Source organism: Monodelphis domestica, chromosome 3 (genome assembly GCF_027887165.1).
Source record: "Monodelphis domestica isolate mMonDom1 chromosome 3, mMonDom1.pri, whole genome shotgun sequence".
Lineage (NCBI taxonomy): Eukaryota > Metazoa > Chordata > Mammalia > Didelphimorphia > Didelphidae > Monodelphis > Monodelphis domestica.
This window is the reverse complement of record NC_077229.1, coordinates 165,343,740-165,368,104: the sequence shown is the minus strand read 5'-3', so window position 1 is coordinate 165,368,104 and position 24,365 is coordinate 165,343,740. Positions and strand designations below refer to the sequence as shown.

The following is a 24,365-nucleotide window of genomic DNA, read 5'->3' as shown; positions in this document are numbered from 1 at the left end:
CCACATCCATATTATAGATCTTATCTCAGATCAATGAACTCCATGGATATCACAATAATAGTCTTCCTCTTTCATGTTATTCCCCCATTGTCACTGCATTTTAGACCCATCTTCATTTCTTACTATTTTTAGTGATGATTACTGACAAATCTAAAAAAATGGAATATACTGATTTTTGTCTTTACCAAATATTTTCATCACTTTAAGTATTGGAGATTGTCAAGTTACGCAGAAGCTTTCCTTTCCTAGAGTTAACCACTAATGTTTATAAAATAGCAAAGACAACTTACTCTTGCCCCATTTTGATGTCCAGAAAAAAGTTGCATGGATCATAGGTGACAAATTTAGAATCAAAGTCCTGGGTTTCAAAACCTAGCTCTGACACAATAAATTGGTGTGACCTTGGGCAAGTCACTAAACCTTTCAGCCTTAGTTTTCTTAAATGAAATTTGTGAATTGGACTAAGTAATCTATAAGATCCCCCTCAACTCTGAATTTGTGATGCAAGATTCTTTGAATATTTGTGATCCACTATAATTTCTCCCAGCTGACCTTTTCCTAATGTTTAAATCCAAATTACAGGGATTCTAATTTGTTAGTTATTAAAGTAATGAATTTAAAAATTAGAAATTGATAGATTTTGTCCTCATTCCTTGAATTAATCTCTGATAGGATAATGTACACCTAGAAAATTTGCATAAAAAATATTCTAGCCATTAATGTATTACTAAATCCATTAATATAATAATACACTAAGTGGAGCACATTCAGAGTAAATTAATTTGATTTTTCTCTTCTTAGTCATCTCTAGCATAGTTTTGCCAATGTTCTATCAGATCCATAAAAATGAGACATTTAATAAAATGTAAGGTGTTACATAATTAAAGAATAATATTAGAAGCTTCTAAAATTTATCTTAACTGCCATTTTTGAATTAAAACTCTTTTCAAATCATATTCCACTTGGATTTGAATGGCTAATTTTCACATTCACTTTTTTGAACAATACAGATATAATTATAAAAGTAAGTTCATTAAGCCATTCTATCTAATTTCATGCATATTGGTCTGTTTTGATATGCAGTTTCCTCTACAGTTGTATGAGTACTATGCTGTTTTTGTACCTGTTTCACAGGTAAAGTCTTTTTCATAGTCTATATACCTTGACATTTCTATTCTCAATCTATTATTAATTATAATTGTTTGTTTTTAATGTCACAAAGATGAGGAAAATCATCAGTCATCAGTTAATGGGGAAGAAGGCAAGTTTTGCTTTTTTATAATTATAGTGTGTTTATCATTTCTCTGTGCTAATTATCTCAAAGTAGTATCAGCATAACACTATTCTTATTGTCTTATTGAATGTCATGGCTATTTGTTTCACTAAGTTGTACAATCACGGTCTTCCTGGTTTTTTTGTGCCTTTGTTTTGTGGTATCTTCTGTGCTCTCATACCTTAAATGAAATGCACAGATTTTCTTTCATAAAGTCATCCTTTGTGTTCTTAGTTTGATGATGAAGTCATTAATGGTCAAAAATTAATCAGCTCCACTGTTTATTTTTAATTTCATAAAGATGAGGACAGAGAGCAAAGTCCATCAGTGAATGAAAGAAAAGGCAAGTTTGTACCTCAATCAATTATAATTACCTTGGAAATTAAACCTTTCAAATAATAATTAGTAATATAAAAGAACTTCAGGCTTCCAAAGTAAGTTAATAAAGGAACTTCATTTAGATTTAGATTTTCTTTTTCTCTACTACTTGCCTGTACACGTGTGTGTTTTTTGTGTGTGAAAGGTTCAATTCAAAGCATGCATTGGTTTTCTTAGTGTGTGGAGTCATCTTTTGCGGTGGTATTTTTAGTTTATATTAGCATTATTGATGACTTTACATATTAATCACATGTCTGCTTTTGATGTTATAAAGATAATGAGGAAAATCAGTCAAGTCTACCTGTTAATGAGAAAAAAGGCAAGTGTTTGATTATCATTGGTGACTTTTTGTGTGTATAATCTGCATATTAATGTTTATGCCTTTAATATTTCTTTTTAAGTAATACTAAAGGTTTAATGTTCATATGTTATTGTAGCATTTGTCTAAAATTCGAGCCACTTCCCTAATCTAATATGTAGATCATATTTTTACTTTTGTCATGTTCTGATCAGAGCATTCTTTTAAAAAATCCCATTTTGAAATGATCAGATTTTTAATTAATGGAATCCAACTGAAAAGATTAAGGAAGTATTTAAACAAACATTTTGAAAAGTATTAAAAATAAAGAAAAAGTAACTTTAGTATTCATGAAAGGAAACCATATTTTGGAGACTGTAGTTGCTAAGTGATCATCACAGTTTTCAAAGATTTAGAAAAATATTATATTTATAATCACATTCCTCATTATAAAATGAGATATTTATGAAATATTTTAAATTGCTCTTTTTAACATAATTTTTATTGCTGAATTACAATTAAAATAGAAACTAAATAAAATTAATTATAGAGTACAGAAAATGTTGATTAAGCCTCCATTTGTTTGCTTTAAGTCATTTTTTATTTTTAATACTGAATTTGATGAAAGTCTAGCTAAATTAATTTAGTAGTTAATGTAAATATTTGTAACTTTTGTCATAATTGTCAACAGTCCAATAATGAGGTACATTTTTCCCACTTTGGTAGAAGTTTTCCAAATCTGTGATTTGATGGTAGAGGAAACTTTTGATGTGGTATTCTTTATGTAGCCCTTCAACTCAATTGTACTTTATTGTCTTAGAGAATTTCCTAAGACACTAGAAATTTGTGTTATTATGTACATGATCATACAAAAGAGGGACTTAAATCAGAACTTTCTTATTCTAAGCCCATCACTCTCATCACTGTTATGATACTCCATATATATATGTAAATATATACTTATATATATATTAAATTTGGATCAAGATTAGTAGACTTATTTGGACTTTGGTTTTGTATATTTGTTACCTAAATATACTCTTCTCCCCAAGATTATCAATGACCTTTTGATGGCTGAATCTCGTTACATTTTCTCAGCCCTTACCATCCACGATTTCTAACTTTATTCCTAGAAAATACACTCCTCTTGGCTTATACTGTTGTTCTTGTGTTCTTCTTTCTATTATGATAATTTCTTAGTCTATTTCGATTAATCATCCCCATCTCTTTAGTGCAAATGCTACCAGAGTACTATTCCTAGCTCCCCTTTCCCTTCTATAGTTTCTCTTTTAATAAGCTAATCTGTCCTTATGGCTTCAGTAATTATCTCTATACATCTTATTCCTTTACATATATTTTCCCATTCTGTCTTCCAAACTACAGTTTTAAATTGCTAATTGTGCCTTCCTTATCTCTTCTTAGATGTCCTGTAGGTACTTCTACTCTATTTCCCCAACATGGAATTCATTACAGTTTGACCTCAATCTTGCTCCTCTAGCTGTCCTTATTTCTTTTGAATTTATCACTACATTACCTTGCCTCATAACCCTGGGTTCTGGTATTATTTTATTCCCTTCTATTCTCTAACCCCTTAGAACCATTCATTTGCTAAATCTTGTCATTTATTCCTTGATGATTTTATCCACATCATTCAGTAAGCATTTTTTATGTCCCTTTCATATGCGAGGCACTGTACTACGTAATGGGATACAAAGACAGTAATATAAGCTCTTGCCATCAGGATACATTACATCCTGTAAGGAGAAAAACATACAGAAATAAATTGTCAAAGTTGTAATTATTCAGTTGAAAGACCTAAGTGTATGAATCCTAGTTCAAATATATATATATATATATATATTTGGTATAAAGGATAGAGTGTTGGTGTTGGAGCTAGAAATTCTTTCTCTAACACTTAATATGAGAATATGAACAGTCACAAAACTACTTAGAAACATGCCTCATTTCCTCCCTGTTAAGTGGGAATGATATTTACATTATCTATCTTATAAGGTTTTTGTGAAGGTCAAATGAGATAATAGAAAGTATCATACATACTTTAAATTTTTATAAATATCTAAGGTTGTAATTATCTTTAATGAAATAATCCAATTACATTGGATGTGTCACTACCTTTTAGTACTTTAAGCAACTAAGAATATATGATTCGAAGAAAATGATGGCATGCATTGTCAGAGGGAGGTCTCTATATCAGTGAAATCACATGTCTAGTTCCTAACTCAGATTTCATAATTCACAAACTGTACTGCAAAACTGTTGGGAGCCAATTTCTCAATATTCTTGAGATCTAGGCATTGAATATTATAGAGTTTAGAAGCTTAACACAACAAAATTAAATACAATTTTGGTTGGAGACATATTTAAAGGTAACTTTCATGTGAAATGAAAAGCCTAATGAGCCATTCCTACCCATCAAATAAGCTATTTCACAAGCTTAAATTACCTAAAGCCACTGTGTCACTTGTATAATGTGCAAATTACATAACCAATGAATACTTTCTTTTCACAGTAGCATAGCTTTTTCTAAATTAAGAAGGCTGCCAAGGAAATATCACCTATTATCAAAGCAAGTACTGATTGTTAGATTTTAAGCATCACTAGAGAAGAAACGTATCATTTCTCTGCTTTGTATTTGTGACTCTTCTACTATGGTAACTTTCACCTATTTTCTTTTTTGGAACTAATTTCTCATTTCATATTATGCTTCTTTGCACTTTTATTTCACTTATCTTTCCTATAATTATTCTTTTCCTTTTTTCCCTTTTCATACACCAAAATTTCCCATATCTCAAGTGGAAGACCAAACTTTGTGAGGAAACAAACAAACATTGTTTGTTCCTCTCCTCCCATTCTCTATGATAAAGTGGAAAATCAGAGGACTTTGGATGCAAAGTTACCTGTATGACGTTGAACAAATTACTTGACTCTCCTATGTGTTAGATATGTTAGCTGTAAAATGATACTGTTAAATTACATGGTCTTAGTGGTCCCTTGTAGCTCTAAATCTCTGAACAGGTGAATCATTTTGGCTCTTGCCTGAGGTAGCTAAATTTTAGTCTGTGTAGGATGCAGTCATCAAATGCTCATCATCTTAATATCTCGTGACTGCAGTACATCTGATTAACTTCTCTTTGATTCAGATTTCTTATGTGTAAAATGAGATGAATATTTCATGTGCTCCATAGAAATCAAAAGAGATTAATATTGTAAAGCATTTTGAAAAGCATAAAGCATTGTGGAAATACATAGTATCATTGTTGTTATAGATTGTTTCTAACATAATAACAATATGTTATCATTATGATAGAATTCTGGGCTTAGATGAAAAGCAGTTTTAAAATTATTTGAGTATACAGTTTATTTGCCTATTTGAAAAACAAATTCAATTCAATAGATATTCCTCATGTGGTTAAGAATGAGAACTGGGCTGTAATTATAGAAATTATCAAATCTAGATTAAATATTTATTTACATTCAGTCTTGTGTTTTTTATCTCAGATCTAATTTAAGTTAATTAGGATATTAGAATAACTTGGGACCATATGTGAAGAGTGGAAAATGTGTTCCAAAAAAGAAATGAATCATAAAAGAAAATAGAATTCCTGATTTGAGGATGTTCTGAATCCTAATGAAAGCAAGACACATAGGTAGAAAAAATTGGGGCAGATTTAAAAAAATGTTATATAGTCTGTGGACATCATAATATTTTACTACTATTTATTACATCTTAATTATCATTTACACAGTAATTCTAATTGGGTTAGTCACCTTTACTTTCTTTATATTTATATAATTTATGTGAATTTTGTATATTCTTTTATATGTAGGTACCATCTTCCCATCTATGTAAGTTCCTTGAGGGCAGAGACAGTTTCATTTTTATCTCTGAATCACCAACACTTAATATGGTTCTAGTAAATATTTATTGCCTGGTACATGTATTTAATAAAGAATGTTTTTTGTTTTTTGTTTCCTTTTCATTCTCACTATTATTGCACTAGTTCAGTTCTCTATTACCTCCTGCTTGAACTACTTACAGTAACTAGTTAACTGATATTTTTTGAAAATTAAAATAAAATTTTTTGAAGTTATGAACTTATTTTTAATAATCAACAAACATGAAGACTTCAGCGTGCAAAATAGATTATATATGAAATCATGAATTATATTATATAGTTTATATTTTATATACATCTATATATAAATTTTAATGAATATGAAATCTAACACTTTTTTAATAATCCTTCATGGAATTCCCCAGCCTGAAGAGCTAGAATTTCTTCTGAAAGAATCATAGGATAATACCATTTAAAATTGAAGAGAACCTTAGAGATGATCTAATCCTGGTTCCTAATTTTACAGATGTAGAAATTGAGGTTGCTTTTTCAAATTAACTTGTTTTCAAACACTATATATTTGTTCAGGGAAATTTTTTAAAGAATTATTTATATCTCAAGCTCCAATTTAATTGTGTCTCTTTAATTTAGAAAGATCTAATTTTTCTATTAGCAGGTAGGTATATCTGTTTGCAAAATAACACACTTATATTCCACCTTCTAAGACCTTCTTCAATCAAATTACCTTACATGTACTTTATAGGCATATTTTTCTAATTATTTATATGTTTCTCTCTAATTAGGATATAATCATTTTGAAGGCAAGATTGTTTTAACTTTTTTTATATCTCCAGGGATTAGTTCATTGCCTAACACATAGTAAGAGCTTAATATGTGCTTCTTGAATGACTATATGCCAAGTATCATAAACAATGAAGATATAAAGCCCCCAAAATGAAATGAAACTGGTCTTCTTTCAAGGAGCTTACTTACTATCAGGATATATATATATATATATATATATATATATATATATATAGATAGATAGATAGATAGATAGATAGATAGATAGATAGATAGATAGATAGACAGATACAAAGAATTAAAGAGGAAATGTGGCACTGTTAAATAGTTAGGTAAGGTGAGAACTAACAGTTGGAAGGGATTGGGAAAAGTTTGATTAAGAAAGAACTTTAGCTATTTCTTAAAAGAAGTAAAAGGATTCACTGTGGTTAAAGTGAAGAGGAAGGGCACCATACCTTACCATGCACCAAACTCTATGGCAAATACTGAGCCAAAGATAGATTGTTGGGAATAGAAAGAATAAAGAGTTAAGAGTAACAGCAGAGTTAGGAATATGAGAGATTTGCGGAATGTTAGTGCTCATGAGAAAAATAGAGAACTTTTAGAGAATGAGGAAGCTAATGAGTTTTGTTAGACATGTTGTGGTTGACGTGTGTACTGAACATCTAGTTTGAAAAGCAGTTCATATGAGGCTGAAGCTTAATTAGCTAATGCTGAATGATAGATCTATTAGTCAATTGAATAACCACTTCAATTCATAGGAGCTGACAAGTCCAACAAAGGAAGGTATACATAGAGAAGAGAATAAGGATTGAGAAGTGATTGTGGATTGTGAGCCAGTGAAGAAGTAATAGAAAAGGGATCAGGCAGATAGGAGTCAAGACTAGCATTATTAAATACCCATTATGTGCCAGGTGCTGTGCTAAATACTAAAGATATAAAGAAATGCAAATCAGTCACATCCCTCTATGAGTTCACCCTCTAATGGGGGATATAACATATTAACAACTATGGACAAACAAGATATATGAGATAAATTGGAGATAATCAGAGGGAAGGCAGTAGCATAATTGGGGACCAAGAAAATGTTCATGCTGAAGGTAGGATTTTAAATGAGACTTTAAGAAAGCCAGGAAAGTCAGGGGGAATAAATGAAGGAGATAATTCCATTAAGAGGAACAGCCAGCATAAAAACTGGAATTTCATTTTCAAGAGTCCAAAAAAGAAAAAGTAATGGAAAACCAAAGAAAGGAGAAAATAGCTAAGAAGAGAAGCTGGATGGTCAGAAGTTTCAAATACAACAGTGAAGTAAAGGAGGTTGATTGGCAAAAAACTAACAGATTGGCAAAATGAGAAATCGTTGATAATTTTGGAGACATTTGAATTATGATGTCAGAAGCCAGACTGCAAAGTGCTGGAGAATAAATGAGAGGCAAATTAAGTGGGAACAAGTTAGCTTTTTCTAGTTTGACTAATAGAGATGAAATCTAGGAGGAGTGTGAGAGAATTATCTCATAAAGATTTTTGAAAGAGAAGGAAAATTTGAACATGGCTTAAGGTAGTAAGAAAGAAAACAATATCTAAACATAAAAAATTTTATGATTAAATTTTCCCATTTGGGAAACTGTATAATTCTTAAATACAAATATCTTTGTTTAAATTAATATTCTTAGAAAATTGCCTTCAGAAATTGACTCTTTACAAAAATCTTTTACAGTATTTTTTGGTGAGTAGAAAAAAAATAGTCTTAAACTTTGGTAAATCTTTAGTAGAGAAGATCGTATTTTAGTATTTTACTTAGTATATCACTTACCTTTCTACTTTAAACATATCATACAAATTAATTTTTGTTACGGATTATGCATTTTAGATCTTATAGCCACAGAAAGATTAACAATGTTCTTGGAGTTTGACAACATACTTTTTTTTTGCATAATCAAAAATAAAACCTAGTATTCTAATCTTCCCACTTTTCCCAGCATCTGCCATTACTATAGTTTCTTTATGTAAATAAGTGTTTCTGATTATACATTGATTTCATGAGTCAGCAACTATGTGAGTCAATGGCTCATACAAGTGAAATGTTAATAAAGCTATTACTCTAGAACAGCCTTCCAAATCACAGATATAAGCAGCTTAGCCCCCTCTTGGCTCCAGAAATTTTTCTTACCCATGTATTTTCAACACTATGATAGGCACTGGAAAAGACTTAAATATAGCAAGCTCCTATTTATTGATATGTGTGGATTGGAAGTCAAGGTACAAATATCTGAAAGAGGCAACAACCACTTATCTTTGAGTTTGGAATATGCTGTATTATTATTGGCATTGGTACAAGGAAAGAGAAAGCAAATTCATCATACTTTTCCTGTTTTATTGCAAAGAATTTATAATATCTAAATGTCAATTTACTAGGGCAGGAGAGGTAGACCAGACTGCTATATAACAGAGAGAAACCAGATGGAAATTAGAAATTCATACTTGGAAAAGGGAAAAAAAAGTTTAGTGCTAAAAATTTTAGAATGTACAGTAGTATAGTGAATACTTTCTAACATCCTGTGAAGTAAAATATGTATTACCACATCTTTTGATCAAGAGATATTATTCCACAAATAATTTTCAGAAGTTTCAAAGCCCATTCTTAAAGGAGGCCTTTTTTGTCTAGATAATTATGGAAATATTAGCATAGAGATTAGTATATTTTTTCTCATTATTAAAGGTACTGAGAACATTAAAAAATTCAACACTGAACCATTTTATACCATCTGACCTTTTGAAACATGGGCATTTCCAATTCTGGATTTTTATTCCCTTCTCTTATTTTTGAAAAATCTTTTAATATTACTTTTATATGTTTTCTTTATTAATATTTTAACCACATCACCCCAATCTTCTTCTGATAACTAGAGTAGTAAAAGATGTTGATGGGTTCGTTTTTCAACATAAAGTAATGCACTCAAATATAAACTTTTTTTGTTAAAACAATTTCATTATTTTCATGTATTTATACAGATTTTGAAGTAGCCTCTTAAATCTTTTAAGTTTTAAATCGCTGGCTATTGAGTCAGTATAATAGTATACTTCCTTTAAAAATGTATACCATAAAATATAGGTTGCTTTTAATAGTATGTGAACATTTATAAATGTTTTTTTCTTTATGTCCTTTCATTATGATAAATCCAATTATTTTGTCCAAAAAGCTATTTGTATCTGTTAAGTTCCCTAAAATGCTTTTAGGTATCTTCTTATGCATGTTACTTAACATTTCTGACAAGTTCTGATTTCTTTTGGTTTATGCCAGAAGTTACATGGGAAGACCAGCAGAAAAAGGTGAATGGTACAATAACTGATGACAAACCATTGCCGAAAAAGAAACACCAAACTGAGCCAGGTTTGTCAGGGTTTGGAAAACCACATAAAAGCATGAGACTATAAAAACATTGCATTTCATGCTTTTGTAATGAGTGTGTGCTTGTCATATCTTATTTTTCTCATGGTGTGAAATTTTTTAGTATGTAGAGCCCATTTAGATTAGTTATATGCACACTTTATTTCTATCCTTGATTAGAAAAATTAGTTTAAAATGTTGTGGGGAAAATACTGTTGGTGTAATGTTAATGTTAGCACACTTAACCATATACTGAGGTACTGCCTTTTTACTCTGATTCTCTAATTTGTGTATGTGACTTTCAGACACTCTATGGTATAGCTTACATAGTAAGGTAACTACACCTCTGAAATAATTACTTAGAAATTTTAATTAAAATGTAAATATATCTAGGCAGGATACTGTTTTCCCATTATGAAATATATTATTTATTTTAAAGTCAAAATTATTTAGCCCATATGTAATGTTTAATATTTGATGTTGTAATAAAAATATTGGTCATTTTGGTTACCCAGAATGCATAAGAAAACTAGCATCATTAATAAAATAAGTATATAATATCCTTCCTATTTAGTTCTAGTAAAAAGTACTGAAATAACCCACTTAGAACTTGATCTTCCTTTTTGCTTTCAGTGGGAGATATATGATGGGCAAGTATTAGAATGGCCAAAAAGTAGACCTCGAAAGAAAAGTGTAGTGTGTAGAAAATAGTACCATGTATTTTGTTCATATTTAAAAGTTCATTGAGATTTTCAGAACATGAATTAAGTAAAGTATTTTATTTAAAAAATCCTAAAATAATTCCAGAAGAATTATTTTTATTTACTTGCATTATTTTTAAGAACACTATTTAATATTGTAGGATATAATTTATCTAAAAACCTACTTTCAATGGCATTCTTAATAATCATTAAACTTCCTTTTTCAGGAAGAAATATGTTTCAAAAATATATACTTAATCAGTATAACTTAGGGAGCCATTTACAAATTTCAGGACTGCATAGTTATATCCGATAAATAAAATTAATTGGCTTTCTAAAGTTCACGAAGTTTATTTTAAGCTAATAACAGAGGTAAATATCACATATACTTTGCCTAAATTTATACACATAAGTAGTATAGATACATACACATATATGTACATATGTATCAGTATGTAAATATGTTCTAAAACTATATGATATTTGTGTTTGGAATGCACTTAAAATAAATTTCATGAATCTTAATAAGCCAATTTTATTCATCACATACATCTGAAGTTTATATATACCTTTGTTAGATTGTTTCAATATACATTTTGAGACTATATATGAATACACATAAATCTGTAAGTTCATATACATAAATGCATAGAGTCAATATTATATGTGATGCCAAACTTTAATGCACTTAAAAGCTTCTTTCTTGTATTCATATTGTTATGTAGGTTTTCTTTTTAAAGTTAATTAATCTTGAATTGCTTGAGTTGTCATTATACATTTTTATACATGTATACAGTTGTCATTACATATGTTCATAAAATATGGGCTCATATATTAATATCTGTACATCAAAACTATGCACTGAAATACATTCTTTAACTTTAAAAATAATCCATAAATAAATACTGAAAGTTTTCCTAGATTAATACTTTATTTTTAGGTCATATATTGGTTGTGATTTATTAATTAAATTTCATTCAATGTAAAGTTTACAATGGAAATTACTTTAATTTTATGGTTGAATTTGTCCATTAATGATCACATTTCACATGAAAACTATCCCAGGTAATGAACATGTTTCTAATACCTAAAATTGAAGCTAAAATGTCATAAGTGATTATGGAATGCCACAAATAGGAAACTTCTATTGCAAACTTGTTTTTATTTTATTTATTTATTTGTTTGTTTGTTTGTTTGTTTGTTTGTTTGTTTTTAATTTTTATTTGGTCATTTCCAAACATTATTCATTGGAAACAAAGATCATTTTCTTTTCTTCCCTCCCCCCTCCCACCACCTATCCCACAGCCAACGCGCAATTCCACTGGGTATCACATGTGTTCTTGATTCAAACCCATTTCCATGTTGTTGGTATTTGCATTAGAGTGTTCATTTAGAGTCTCTCCTCAGTCATATCCCCTCCAGCCCTGTAGTCAAACAGTTGCTTTTTATCGGTATTTTTACTCCCACAGTTTATCTTCTGCTTGTGGATAGTATTTTTTAGATCCCTACAGATTGTTCAGGGACATTGCATTGCCACTAATGGAGAAGTCCATCACCTTCGATTATACCACAGTGTATTAGTCTCTGTGTACAATGTTCTCCTGGTTCTGCTCCTCTCGCTCTGCATCACTTCCTGGAGGTTGTTCCAGTCTCCATGGAATTCCTCCACTTTATTATTCCTTTTAGCACAATAGTATTCCATCACCAACATATACCACAATTTGTTGTTTTTATTTTTTGAAGAAATCTAAACCTTTTCACAAAGACAAAACAAATTTGTGTGAATTATATTTGTAGTAAAGTAGAATCATCTTGGTTTCATCTATATGCTCTTGAGACTCGCTTTTCTAGGTGGCTTATTAATAAACTGCTTTATATTTTTTCAAGTAGAATTTTCTAAATTCTAAGCATATTAATTAGAAAAAAACATCACAACTTAAATAAAATGCTTTAAATAATATGTTAACTGTACTCATTTCATGTATCTTAGTAGGAAGTCTCCTGAGCAGTTTAGTATAAGGCTACACAGGAACCACTTTCTAATTTTCAACTAGAATAAATCTATTTTGAAGTCAGATTCTTGTGTATTTTACATGTAAGTTCTACACTGAAATACAATTACCATTCCACAAATTTTAGGTACTGTGATGAGCTGTGTGATTCTGAACAAGTCACTTAACTTCTTAGTTCCCCATGCAATTCTCTCAGTAAGTTATAGGGCACTTGCTGACCTTACCTGAAGTTCTCTTAACCATTGAAATTATAGGTCATAGTCAAAACAAAATAAAAACATCTTACACTATGCTTGTTTTTTTCTGTATTAAAAATCTTCACCATAATCTGTGAACTATGAACTCAGTCAAAGGTTCTTCACATAAAGTATGCAGGAACAATATTGTGACACCTTCAGATTTTAAATATTTATGCTGTGCCTGTAATAATTACTAATTAAAAGTAAATGAGCTTGATAATTCATTGTTATAATTTTGGCACATAGATATATATAGTTTTGTGAAAGCCTGTTGAAGGAAAGTTAAAATAAAATTCAGTATTAAGTGGTCAATAATGTTTTGTTTTTTTAGTTGAAAAGGAAAAAATAGTACTTGATAGTTCAAATATGTAAATATTGATAAGTGTTCATTCTCTTTATGTCTCTCTATCCAAATAGTTGCATATACACACATGGTCTTTAGGACATATATACACAAGTAGGATATATACATGTGTATAAACATGTGTATATAAACTTATATGTGTGTATACACATAAAGACATAAGATTAAAAGACTTGTAAGCTCCAAGAGACCTTGGAGATTTTCTTGTTAAATTTTTTTAACAGATAAGGAATTTTGCATCCCAAGAAGTGAAATAACTCAAATTTTCAAAGCACTTAAAAAGTTTAAAATAACTTTAAAAATTATCAAAGTATTTTGTTTTTAACATCACTTTTATTTCCACATATAACCTTTTTCTCTCCTCTCGTAAAGAGTTAAATATTGTAACAAAAGACAGAAAAGAGAACAAATATCACAAAATTGATCAATACCAACCAAGCCTGACAGTATGTATTAAGTTCAGTAGACATAATTCTTCACCTATACAAAGGAAGAAGAGAGGAGCATTTTCATTCTTCTGCAAGTCAAGCTTAATAAGTATAATGAGTTATGTAAAATGGCAATATAGTAGCACCTACCTTATAAGGCTGTGTTATAATCAACTGAGATAATGTGTAAAGCTTTTTGCAAACCTGACATATACATATTAATTATATTAGTTTTATATCCTAGTAATTATTTATTTAGCTGCCAAACTCAGAGTTAATAACCACATATTTCTTTGCTGTAGGATTTAATATGTTTTCATTTTTGCACACTGTAAATAAATATTGGAGTCCTGGTTCATTCAATTGAGATTTTAGGAGTAAATAGAGTTAAAAGAGACATACCCAGGGGGCAGCTATGTGGACCAGTGGATTGAGAGCCAGGTCTTCGAAAGGGAGGTGTTAGGTTTAAATGTGACCTCAGATACTTCTTATAGGTATGGCATTGGGCAAGTCACTTAACCCCTATTGCCTAGCTTTTGCCACTCTTTTGCCTTGGAATGAATACAAAGTATTGATTCTAAGATGGAGGGTAATGGTTAAATAAATTAAAAATAACAAAAATAAAAAGAAAGAAGTATACTCAAATATCTTTAATAAAAGAGAATTATGTAAGTACAAAAAGGTCCTGTCATGTTTTTATTACTTTCCTTTTCAAATATGACAAATCAAGCAACGTCAAGGAATACAAAACAAGATAAAAATTTCAGGCAATAAAGGTCACTTTCAACTTTAAATGGTTCACAAAGTCTTTGTGAAAGAGATCCTTGAGTTCAAACTTAAAGGAAATGACTATAGGTGTCTTGAATGAAAGTAATATGAGATAAAATGAAAAAAAAAGGAGTAGATTAGAACTAAATTGTAGAAGTCTTTTAATACAAAATCATATAGTTATGCTTAATTTGGAAAGCAATGAAACTGTAGTCTTTTGATAAAAGAATTGACATGATCAAAGTAGTACATTTAAGATCATTACTTGGCAATGATGGATAAGTGATTTGGAAAGCAGTTAAATAGAAAGATTAGTTAGGACATTTCAGTAACACAGAAAGAAATTATTACGATAATGGAACTTCCATACCTAACTATATTTTTATTCTCTATATTGAATTTAATCCTTAATTTTTGTGAGTGGCATTTGGAGTCAATTTTCTTAAAATTTCTAAGATTATAATTTGCTTTAGACATAGTCCAAGCCAAACAGTCATAAAAATGAAATTGACTTTTACATCTCAAGAAGAAATAGGCATGGGCATGGAAAGTCTGTTATATAGTATTTATTTCAGAAATCTGAACCCAGGTAAGAATATTTCTATATAAGCTATCTTTATAAAAGATTCCTGTCTGCCTGCCAACTTTCCTTTTTTTGTTTCATGATTTTATACACTTCTACTGTGATAATAAATGTATCTGAAATTCATTAAATCATGGAGAATGAGAATAAATATATTTATTTTATTTTGATGCATAATGTTTAATATTAACAAAAATGACTTCTAGTGGGAACTGACAAAAACAAATGTACCTGAAACTGGAAAAAATAAATTTATATGACATAAGGAAATATGTGGAGTAAGTAAAGGTTTTATAAATTTACTCAAATACAGAGATATGCTGTTCATGTGCTTAGGTTTATAATATCCATGTACCTTAAATTTGCACTCTACCTATTATTTCTTTTTGTCAGTAGCGTCACTGGAAAGACTCAGTCTAGTATAATGAATAGAGAACTAACCTTGAACCCAGGACAATATGAGTTTCAAAACTGTTTTCTTATATATACTGCTGGGCAAGTCACTTAACCTCTGAGTGTTCAAGAAAACTCTCTAGGACATTATGTTGCAGAAAAAGTTTCAGCCTGTTGTTATGGAGATTTTCTCACAAGAGTTCCTAATAGCAATGAAATCAGTTCCAAATAATGTATGCATTCAGTTATTTGTAATTTTCTAAATGAGTGTTAACTAAAAACTGGTAATTCTCAAATTCTAAAAAGACTGACTGCTCCCATTAGTATAGTTATTGTATAACTGAAAGACCATGCCATGATGTCTTTATCTTAGTTGGTTCTTCCCTTGAAATGTAGACAATAATGGCTCACTTCATAAGGTGATCATATGACATGTATTTATCTTAATATTTTAAAAGGGAAATGTTAATAATTTAGTATTGAGAAGCAGCCCTGATTACAAAAAAGAATATTGAACTTAAAATCTTGAGTTCTCGTTTCAAACTATTCCTAAGTTACTGACTGTGTGATCATGTAAAGTTCATTAGAACCCATTTTCTCATTTTCAAATACACATGATAATTCAAGTATTACTTCTGTCTTTTCATAGTTTCCATTGTTGTGAGGAAAATGCTTTTGTAAACCCTACAGCAATTGTATAAATATGATTTCTTATTACATTTTTGAGCATTTTTCTAGTTTCAATACTCTCACTTTCCCAGTAATGATGTAAAAACTATAAATTAGAGAGCTCATATATTGTTTCTAAATATAAATTTCAAAAGACAGAGGCCTTTCATTTTTAGGGTTTTTATCTTTGAGAATAATTCTTAATTTGACAGTAAAAGTGATTAAGAAAATTATCATAAATTTTGTTCCATTGAAATAACTGTATAAATATCTACCACTTAAAATATAAATTACTATGCTTTTAAGGACTCAATCCACTTTTCTAGAAAGGTGTTAATATTAAATCTATTACATTATTTTTTTAAAATATGATATAAAGTTTTAAAAAAGATTTTATCTTATTTTTCCAATATCGAGAAACAAATAAGGTATTTCAATAAATGTTAATGTTTTATTGATATATTTTTTAAAGTTCTATTGTCTCTGTCTCCTTATTGTAGGACAAAACTTCATTCAAAATGGAAACAGAAAATAATTTAGAGTCAACTAAGTAAATTCCTTAAATTGGGCAAATCACCATATGAATTTTAATTTGTATGTCATGCCAAAGATCTTATTCTATATCTAGGTAGATATAGCCTTGCCTAGAAAGAAAACCTACTGCACTTTCATGTTTCTTTAGATAATCTAATATAAGTTTCAAGATTTAAGGTGTTATTTATTTTTAAGATTTTCTCATCGGAAGGTGATTATAGGTCTGCCATTCTTGAGTAATCTACCAAAGGGTGCTTCAAGATATATAAGGACTGATATTCTAGTTGATATTTTTAAAGCTTAGAAATTTTTAACTTTAAGAAAAATAAGTACTAAAGAATGGATTCTAAAATGAAGTCAGTACATATTTTTATCTTGTTTTGTATTCCTTGACGTTGCTTGATTTGTCATATTTGAAAAGGAAAGTAATAAAAAAAATGACAGGGAATAAGGTGGAAGATATGTACATAAAAAAGCAATATAATAAGTATGCATAATTATTTTAAATAGTTTCTGCCTTGAAAACCTCAAGAAAGAAGTGATAATAAAATAGAATTTTTATTTCAGAAATAAATCTCAAGTTCTGTGCATTGTCAATATAATTGTTTTAAATTATAAGAATTAACTTTGGATTAGTTAGAGATTTTTGAGGAAGTTTATGGCAGTGAAAAATAATTGAATGAGTTTTATACATAAAGTAGATAAATATTTCATTTATTTCTAGGGCTTTCTGGATTTTATGCTATCCTTTTTGCTACTACAGATAACTGTTTTCCTATTCTTTTGGAACATCCTTTCCTAAATAAAATATTCAGGCTCCAGTGTCCTGGAATGAGTCATTTTGGGTTTATTAGAAGCTGATGTAAAATATGTGATCAATATTTTGTAATATAAGAGATTACTCAAAGATTTTCAAACTGATATTAAAACATACACATATAATCAGAAAACAGAATGTGAGTGGGTGCTTATTAAAGAATGGTAGCAACTGAGAACATATAATATATTGTGTAAAATAGAAATTGCATTGTTTTTATGGACATTTTATATGTGTGTGGATATGTGTGTTAAGGGCATCTGATTTTCAAAAAACAATTCTAATAACCATCTTTCTTTGTGTCATATAGGTAAATATGTGCATATAATGTGCATGTAATCTAAATAATAATATACCTTGTCATGTTGAGGGGAGGAAATTGGTTTTGGTTTTAGAAACAATCTTTTTAAAAGTTAATAATGTTCTTGTCCTGAGAATTATCATTATTTTTCAATGAGTATATTTGGTAAAACAAAATGTTTTCTCCAGTATTTTCTAAAAGAATTAAAATATGTTATTTGGAATCATTTATTAAGGAAATATGATATCTGAGTCTGTTCATGAATGTTCAATTTTAGTTCACACCCACATCATATCAAAACCTTTCATTTCGTCAAATACCTCTATCTTTAGTTGCCTCTATAAAAGGTTGAATTTCTTGGATTTTTATTGTTGTATAGATTACTATTCAGGTTATTTTTTTCTTGATTTGAAGTTAATTTAAAATCAGGGCTTGCTTAGCATTAGTTGATCAAATTACATTATTTAAAAATTCTACTTTCACTATGAACTTGATCTGTTAAAAAAAGAAAATAGTGTACCTAATTTATTACATGACTGATAGAGAAAAAAAACACATATGTTTGTTCATTAGATGTAGACTACCAATATATTTGATCAGTATTTCTTGTTGGCATAGTTTATTTAAAATATGTTTATTTGATGTAGCTTTTAATATTAATATTTTGATAATAATGCTGTCTTTAACAATTGCTCAGATACTAAATGGACTGATAAGTGGACAAATTATTTGCTTATTATTGATTTCAGCATAAAAATTGATTACATGTATTGCGATTTAAGAAATAATCCATTTTCATTTACTTCACTCAAAATAACAAATCATAAGATAATGTAAATTTTTATTTATGAATTCCTTATAAGAACTTAGATGTAAAAGAATGGCATGATCATAATGGCAGTTGCTTTTGTTCCATTTCTATAGATAGCTTAGCTTCACTAATTTCTCACTAGCAAGCTAATGGATGAAGATTTGAGGGATACAATTCAGCATCTTCCTTCATGTTCCCACTCCTAGCATTGAAATGGAGATTATTTGATGACCACCAAGCAAAGGGATGAAATTTTGAATATGAGGTCAAAACTTTAGATAAGGATAATTTTAGATTTACTAGGCCCAGAAAAAACAGAATTTCAGTACAGTAATTGTCCTAAATTAACATGTACAACTTCTTACTACTTTCCTACAAACATGAATCCTGATAAAATATGGCTTAGGAACATGAGAATCTCATGTTAATTCAAGAAGTTTTTAGTTTTATTGTTTTTTTCTTATCAGTTGGAAATAAAACTGTAATGATTTAAATAATGGTGAGAACTACAGAAAAATTTGTCACTAAATATGAAATAGCTGTTTATTGAGCATTTTAATTTCCAGGGATAGTCTATTTAACAACTTCTGTGGTTTTTCTAAAGATCTTAATATTGTCCACTAATGTGAAAAATAGTGACATAAAAAGATGTTGGTTGGATTGAAAGCTTTATTTAGTTAACATTGATTGTGTTTTGGTACTTTGATCTTTGTCTAAGTTTTTCATTGTTCTCCCTGGGTTGTATAGATTTTGCCTTACTTTAAACCTAAAGAATCAAAGTATAGTGTGCCTATGGAATGCTCCCATATTTTAGGAATAATATTTCAACATTTTCTTCTGTGAATAAGTAATGGTGTTAGTAGCCTAAATGTGTATTATTTGAATGTATCTCTTTTAAATTAAACCAATCAAACCACAATAATATAAATCTGTAGTAGAGGCAATCTTTTTCTTGTCATTTTGACTTTTGTGTTTCAAATGTTTTGATGGTATAAGAACAGTTTAGTGGAGAAAGCAATGACTGGGTTATCAGGAGACCTGAACTCTATTTCTGGCTCTGCCACTGACTAGTTATATGATCTTCAGAAAGTCATTTAACTTTTATGTACCTTGGTTTTTCAATTATAGTCACCTAAAGAACAGGATGTGAAGTTATATGAATACTTTTAGCTTGTTTTATCTGTAGGTGAAAATAATTTTATGAGTCATCGGTAGTATAAAATTGCCTGAATAATTCACAGGTCTTGGTGGAGAAACCATCTTGTTTAATCTTCTTTCTAAATTTCTCCTTTATATTTGAAGTTTCTTTCTAGAGTTACAACCTATTTAAATGTGTTGCTTAATAAAAACAATTAATTTTGTCACTTATAAAAAAACTTTTTTTCACTTTGTCAGGATGATGCATAGAAAATTTTGCACATTTAATACTTTTTGAATTCAAATTTATTATAACTTTATTAAATTTGTTATTTTTATTTTTATTGTTTTGGGGGATGGGTAAGGGAAGGTAACATACTTTGACTTTTAATGTAATTTTTCTGTACATAATACTAGAAGGATATGCATTCTTCCTAGGGTTCTGCTCTATTACTGTATTTGAATATAAATAAAATGTAGTATGTTGGAGGGAGACTTTTGTTACTAGATTTTAGTAAAGTCCTCATAATCTGACAAACCTGCTAATTGTCAGTATATATAAATCCATATTTTGTTTTCTGTAATTAACAATCAGATATATCTTTTATATATTTGCATTTTAATATCTTGCCATTTCCTTCTAATGGATTTTTTTTTTGCTATTCAGTGACTAGAGGTAGCTTGGTAATAGAAATTATTCAGTGCTCTCAGTTGCTGTGATGTGAATATATTGACATCTACATATGTATTTTGAGTAACACTTATCAAAATATTTAGTGCAGAAATGAATTGTGCATTGTTTGATGAAGTGCCACAGCACCTACCTGCCGTAATGATAAAACAATAACTACATGAGGATTTTAGATTTGATATTATTTTCTTTTGTGCCAAACATTCTAGTGCCAATTTTTAGTTTTGGTTAAAAAGAAACTTCTTTAGATGCTCAGTTTGGTAAGATTTCTCATCCTTTTAGACTATTATAGTTAAATCACTTAATGCTTTTTTAAATTTAAAAAAGTAATGGTATATTTTCCAGATATTACCTTAGGTACATCTTTATTTTTATTGTAAATTTTCTGATAAAACTATTACTCTATGCATATTTTGGGAAATAAATACAAAAATAATTAAAGATTTTTCTCTACTTTGAAGGTTATATGTGATATAAATTTAATATATTTGATAATGAGTTGGGATATATTCATTTCTATATAGTATTTTCACAAGACTTGTCTATTGAATTGCTTGATTGATACATTGATCTGGATTTTCATTTGTAAAAAAATCAATTCATTGAAACAAAAAAAGGGTATAAAAAAGTAAAGCCTTGCAGGCTGTTAGTGATATTGACAATGGTAATATACATTCTGATCACCAATAAATAAATAAGTAATTAATAAAATAAGATACATCCCATTTAAAATAGCTACATCTTGAACAGACTAATAATTGCTAGTAATATTCTTTTGTTCTAATGGGTCTCTCCTTGGCCTCAGTGTTCATGACTGTAAAAATAATTGATACTCCATTTCCTACACTAACTCTAGCTTTCTAATTCTTCTAATGTAAAATAGTTTAACCAATTCTGTATCAGTTCTTTCCTATTCCTCTCTGTGTCTACTTGATTATCTCTTCCTCATGACTGTGCACAGGCTTCTCTGGCAAAACGATTTTTGGCCCTTTCCCTCAGTGTCAATTTTTACCTTCTGAGTACATCCACTCACGCCCATCTCCTTTGTCTATGTCTGTCCATTACACGATGTGATCAAAGAAGAAGTGGACTCAGCAAGGAGAAGACATTCAGGTCTGTCTTTTCTACTGCTTTATTCTTACTTTTTCCTTTTTCCTTTTCCTTAATATTTTATCATAATTCATTTCAGTTTTCTATTTTGTTTACAGTATAACCAAATGCAATCAGTCAGAGTTTAATTTTAGATGCTTACCAAAAAATTTTTCCTAACCTCAAATTAAATCATTCATATTTTATATTGAGTAGTTAATCACTTAACAATTTAAGTGACTGAAGACACTGAATAAAGAAAGATGAAAAAAAAAACATATCCTCTGCCGTTAAAAAACTAATGATCTAGTAAGGAGAAACCATGTTGACATATATGTGAATGTGAAATAGATACAAAGTAGATAATTTGGGGAATAAAACACGAAATATAATTTTGCCTTTTATTAACAATAGTAATGAATAATATTTTCTCCTCATTGAATATATAACCACTTTACCATGTAAAATACTTTTTTCAACTCCCAAAATATTTATTGTTGTTGTTCAGTTGTTTCAGTCCTGCCCCAACTCTTCCTGACCTCATTTGGAGTTTTCTTGGCAAATTACTGCAGTGGTTTACCATTTCCTTCTCCAATTCATTTATACAGATAAGAAACTCAGGTGAACAAGGTTAAGTGACTTGCCTAAAGTCACACATCTTGTAAGTATCTGAGGCCATATTCAAAGTCAGGAACTGTGCCACCTAATTGCCTCAAAAGAATTCATTGAGCACCTATTATATATGTGTGTGTCCTTGACTATGAAAAAAGACCAAAAAAAAAAACAGAATACAACATAGCCTTTTCCTCTCAGAGAACCTAAACTCACTTGGAAGACAAAATATGCACACATGAACCACAAAACAATATTACATATTCAGTGAAAGTATTAAATTGAGTGCAAATAATAAGTATTCTGTGAGAATTTGAGAGGAATTTATTCTATATCAGCTGGAATAAAGTCAAGTAAGGATTAATATGAGAGATACCTTCTTGAACTATGTTATCAAGTACTAATAGGCTTTGAACAAGGGAAGAATGCATTCCAAGTGAAGAAAAAAACAATAATAAATATGAAAAGAAGAAATGAACAGAAGAATTTGGGGACAATAAAGACATGGAAATTTCTAGGACAGAGTTCATATTAAGAAATTATAGGAGATAGCTTTATGCAGTTAGAATGGATCTATTTTATGGTTGACTGAATTTGATAATGATTTTTTATTTTATCCTGTACTTAATGGGAAATCATTGAATATTCTGTTACGAAGGAGTGACATGATGAAAATGATCATTTTAGGTTGATGAACATGACTATGAATAAGGCTGGAGGCAGAGCTATCTGGTAGGAAGCCTAAAACTGGACTAATTCAAGAAAAGAACTATACTTAGCAGTGTCAACTATTGGAGAAAAAATCAAGAACAAAAGGGAGGAAGGAATACACAAGAGAGGTTAGGAAAGTAGGGAAGGATGTTAGAAAAGTCTGTTTTTATACAGTAAACTAGAAAGTAAAAGAAGTAAGGATACAATGGGAACAAAAATGGAAAGTATTAAATAAAACTGAAGTCATTGGAGTTTTCTTTTCACCCAAAACTTTGCTTTCCATCAGTATTTCTACTAGTAAATGAAGGTATAATATAGTGAATTTGGGAAATAGCATAGTAATCTAGGTAGGCCCTTCACTTAGAGTTCATAAAGAGAAATAGTAGGGAGTTTGGGAAAGTATTTTTGGATTCATATTGTCAAGGACTTTAAATACCTAGTCAAGAAGTATTGGATCATGAAAACGATAGGAATATCCTGAAAATTTTTGAACCTAGAGTGGGGCATGGTGAAATTCATACTTAAGGTAGGCTATTTTGATGAGTGTATAACATTTAGAGAGAAAGTAGAAGGACTGGAATTAGGAAAACTGATTAGGAGCCTATAAAAATACTTCATCCAAATGCTTATTACTAGAACTATGATAATAACCATTTGAGTGAAGAGAAGGGGATGAGTGCTAGAAATATTGTATACATGGAATTGACAGAACATGGAAACCCATTTAGATAAAGGGGATGAAAGAGAGAGAAAAGTTAAATGTTATTCTATGATTATGTCTGAATAATTAAGGAAATGTTAGTCTTCTCAACAGAACTGGGGAAGTTTGAAAGAGAAGTTCAATGAATTGAATTTGGGATATCACCAGATCATCCATGAGGATCTAGCAGGCATATAGATTAGGAATTCAGAATACAAACTAGACTATACAATGATTTTATGATAAGCTAGAGAAAGAGCTTTAAGATATATTACAAGAGAATTCATTTCCAATTACAAGAGCTTCATAGACTGAAGAGGGAGTCCTTAATGTACCAATGAAGTATTTTCCAATTAATTAGAGTGAAGACCAGGCCAAAGTTAACTGAAGTCAGAATTCCAGCAACTATTGGTTTTCTGTCAATTTTTAAACAATTAACATATTTATTTGACCAGTTTAAGCAAGTATTTAATAAGAATATTAAGCTATCTTTGTAATCTTCAGATGTCACACATGAAGTTATATGAAAGTATAAAATAGGATTTATAATTCAATTATACATTTATAATAATATTTAAGATATTACATAACCTTTGTCAGTAGAAATTTAAATAATTATAACATTTTCAAACTTTAATACTTTATTATTCATTGCTTTGGATAACCATCTTCAGTTACATATATTTAAGTCAGGATATCTTTATATTAACTTTTTTCAACAGTTAAGGATGTGGTCAACAAGTATTTAAAAAAACAAGAAAATTTTATTATGTCTTAAGTTTTTATGATGTATTAAAAACTGATGCT

General features: G+C 29.4%; 1 protein-coding gene across 38 annotated transcripts in view; it reads left to right on the top strand.

Annotated features, from left to right (window-relative positions):
- The window catches only part of RIMS2 (regulating synaptic membrane exocytosis 2), an 821,462-nt gene that overhangs the window by 579,126 nt on the left and 217,971 nt on the right, over positions 1 to 24,365 (top strand). For 2 of the 38 annotated variants that reach the window (XM_056823219.1, XM_056823217.1), the window contains exon 18: positions 21,530 to 21,559. The exons of 34 other annotated variants lie outside the window; for them this stretch is intronic. In XM_056823219.1, coding sequence (XP_056679197.1) covers positions 21,530 to 21,559 — 30 coding nt within the window. Of the gene's footprint in view, positions 1 to 21,526; positions 21,560 to 24,365 lie in introns of all 38 variants that reach the window. 2 more of the 38 variants (XM_056823221.1, XM_056823238.1) reach the window with 1 other exon arrangement.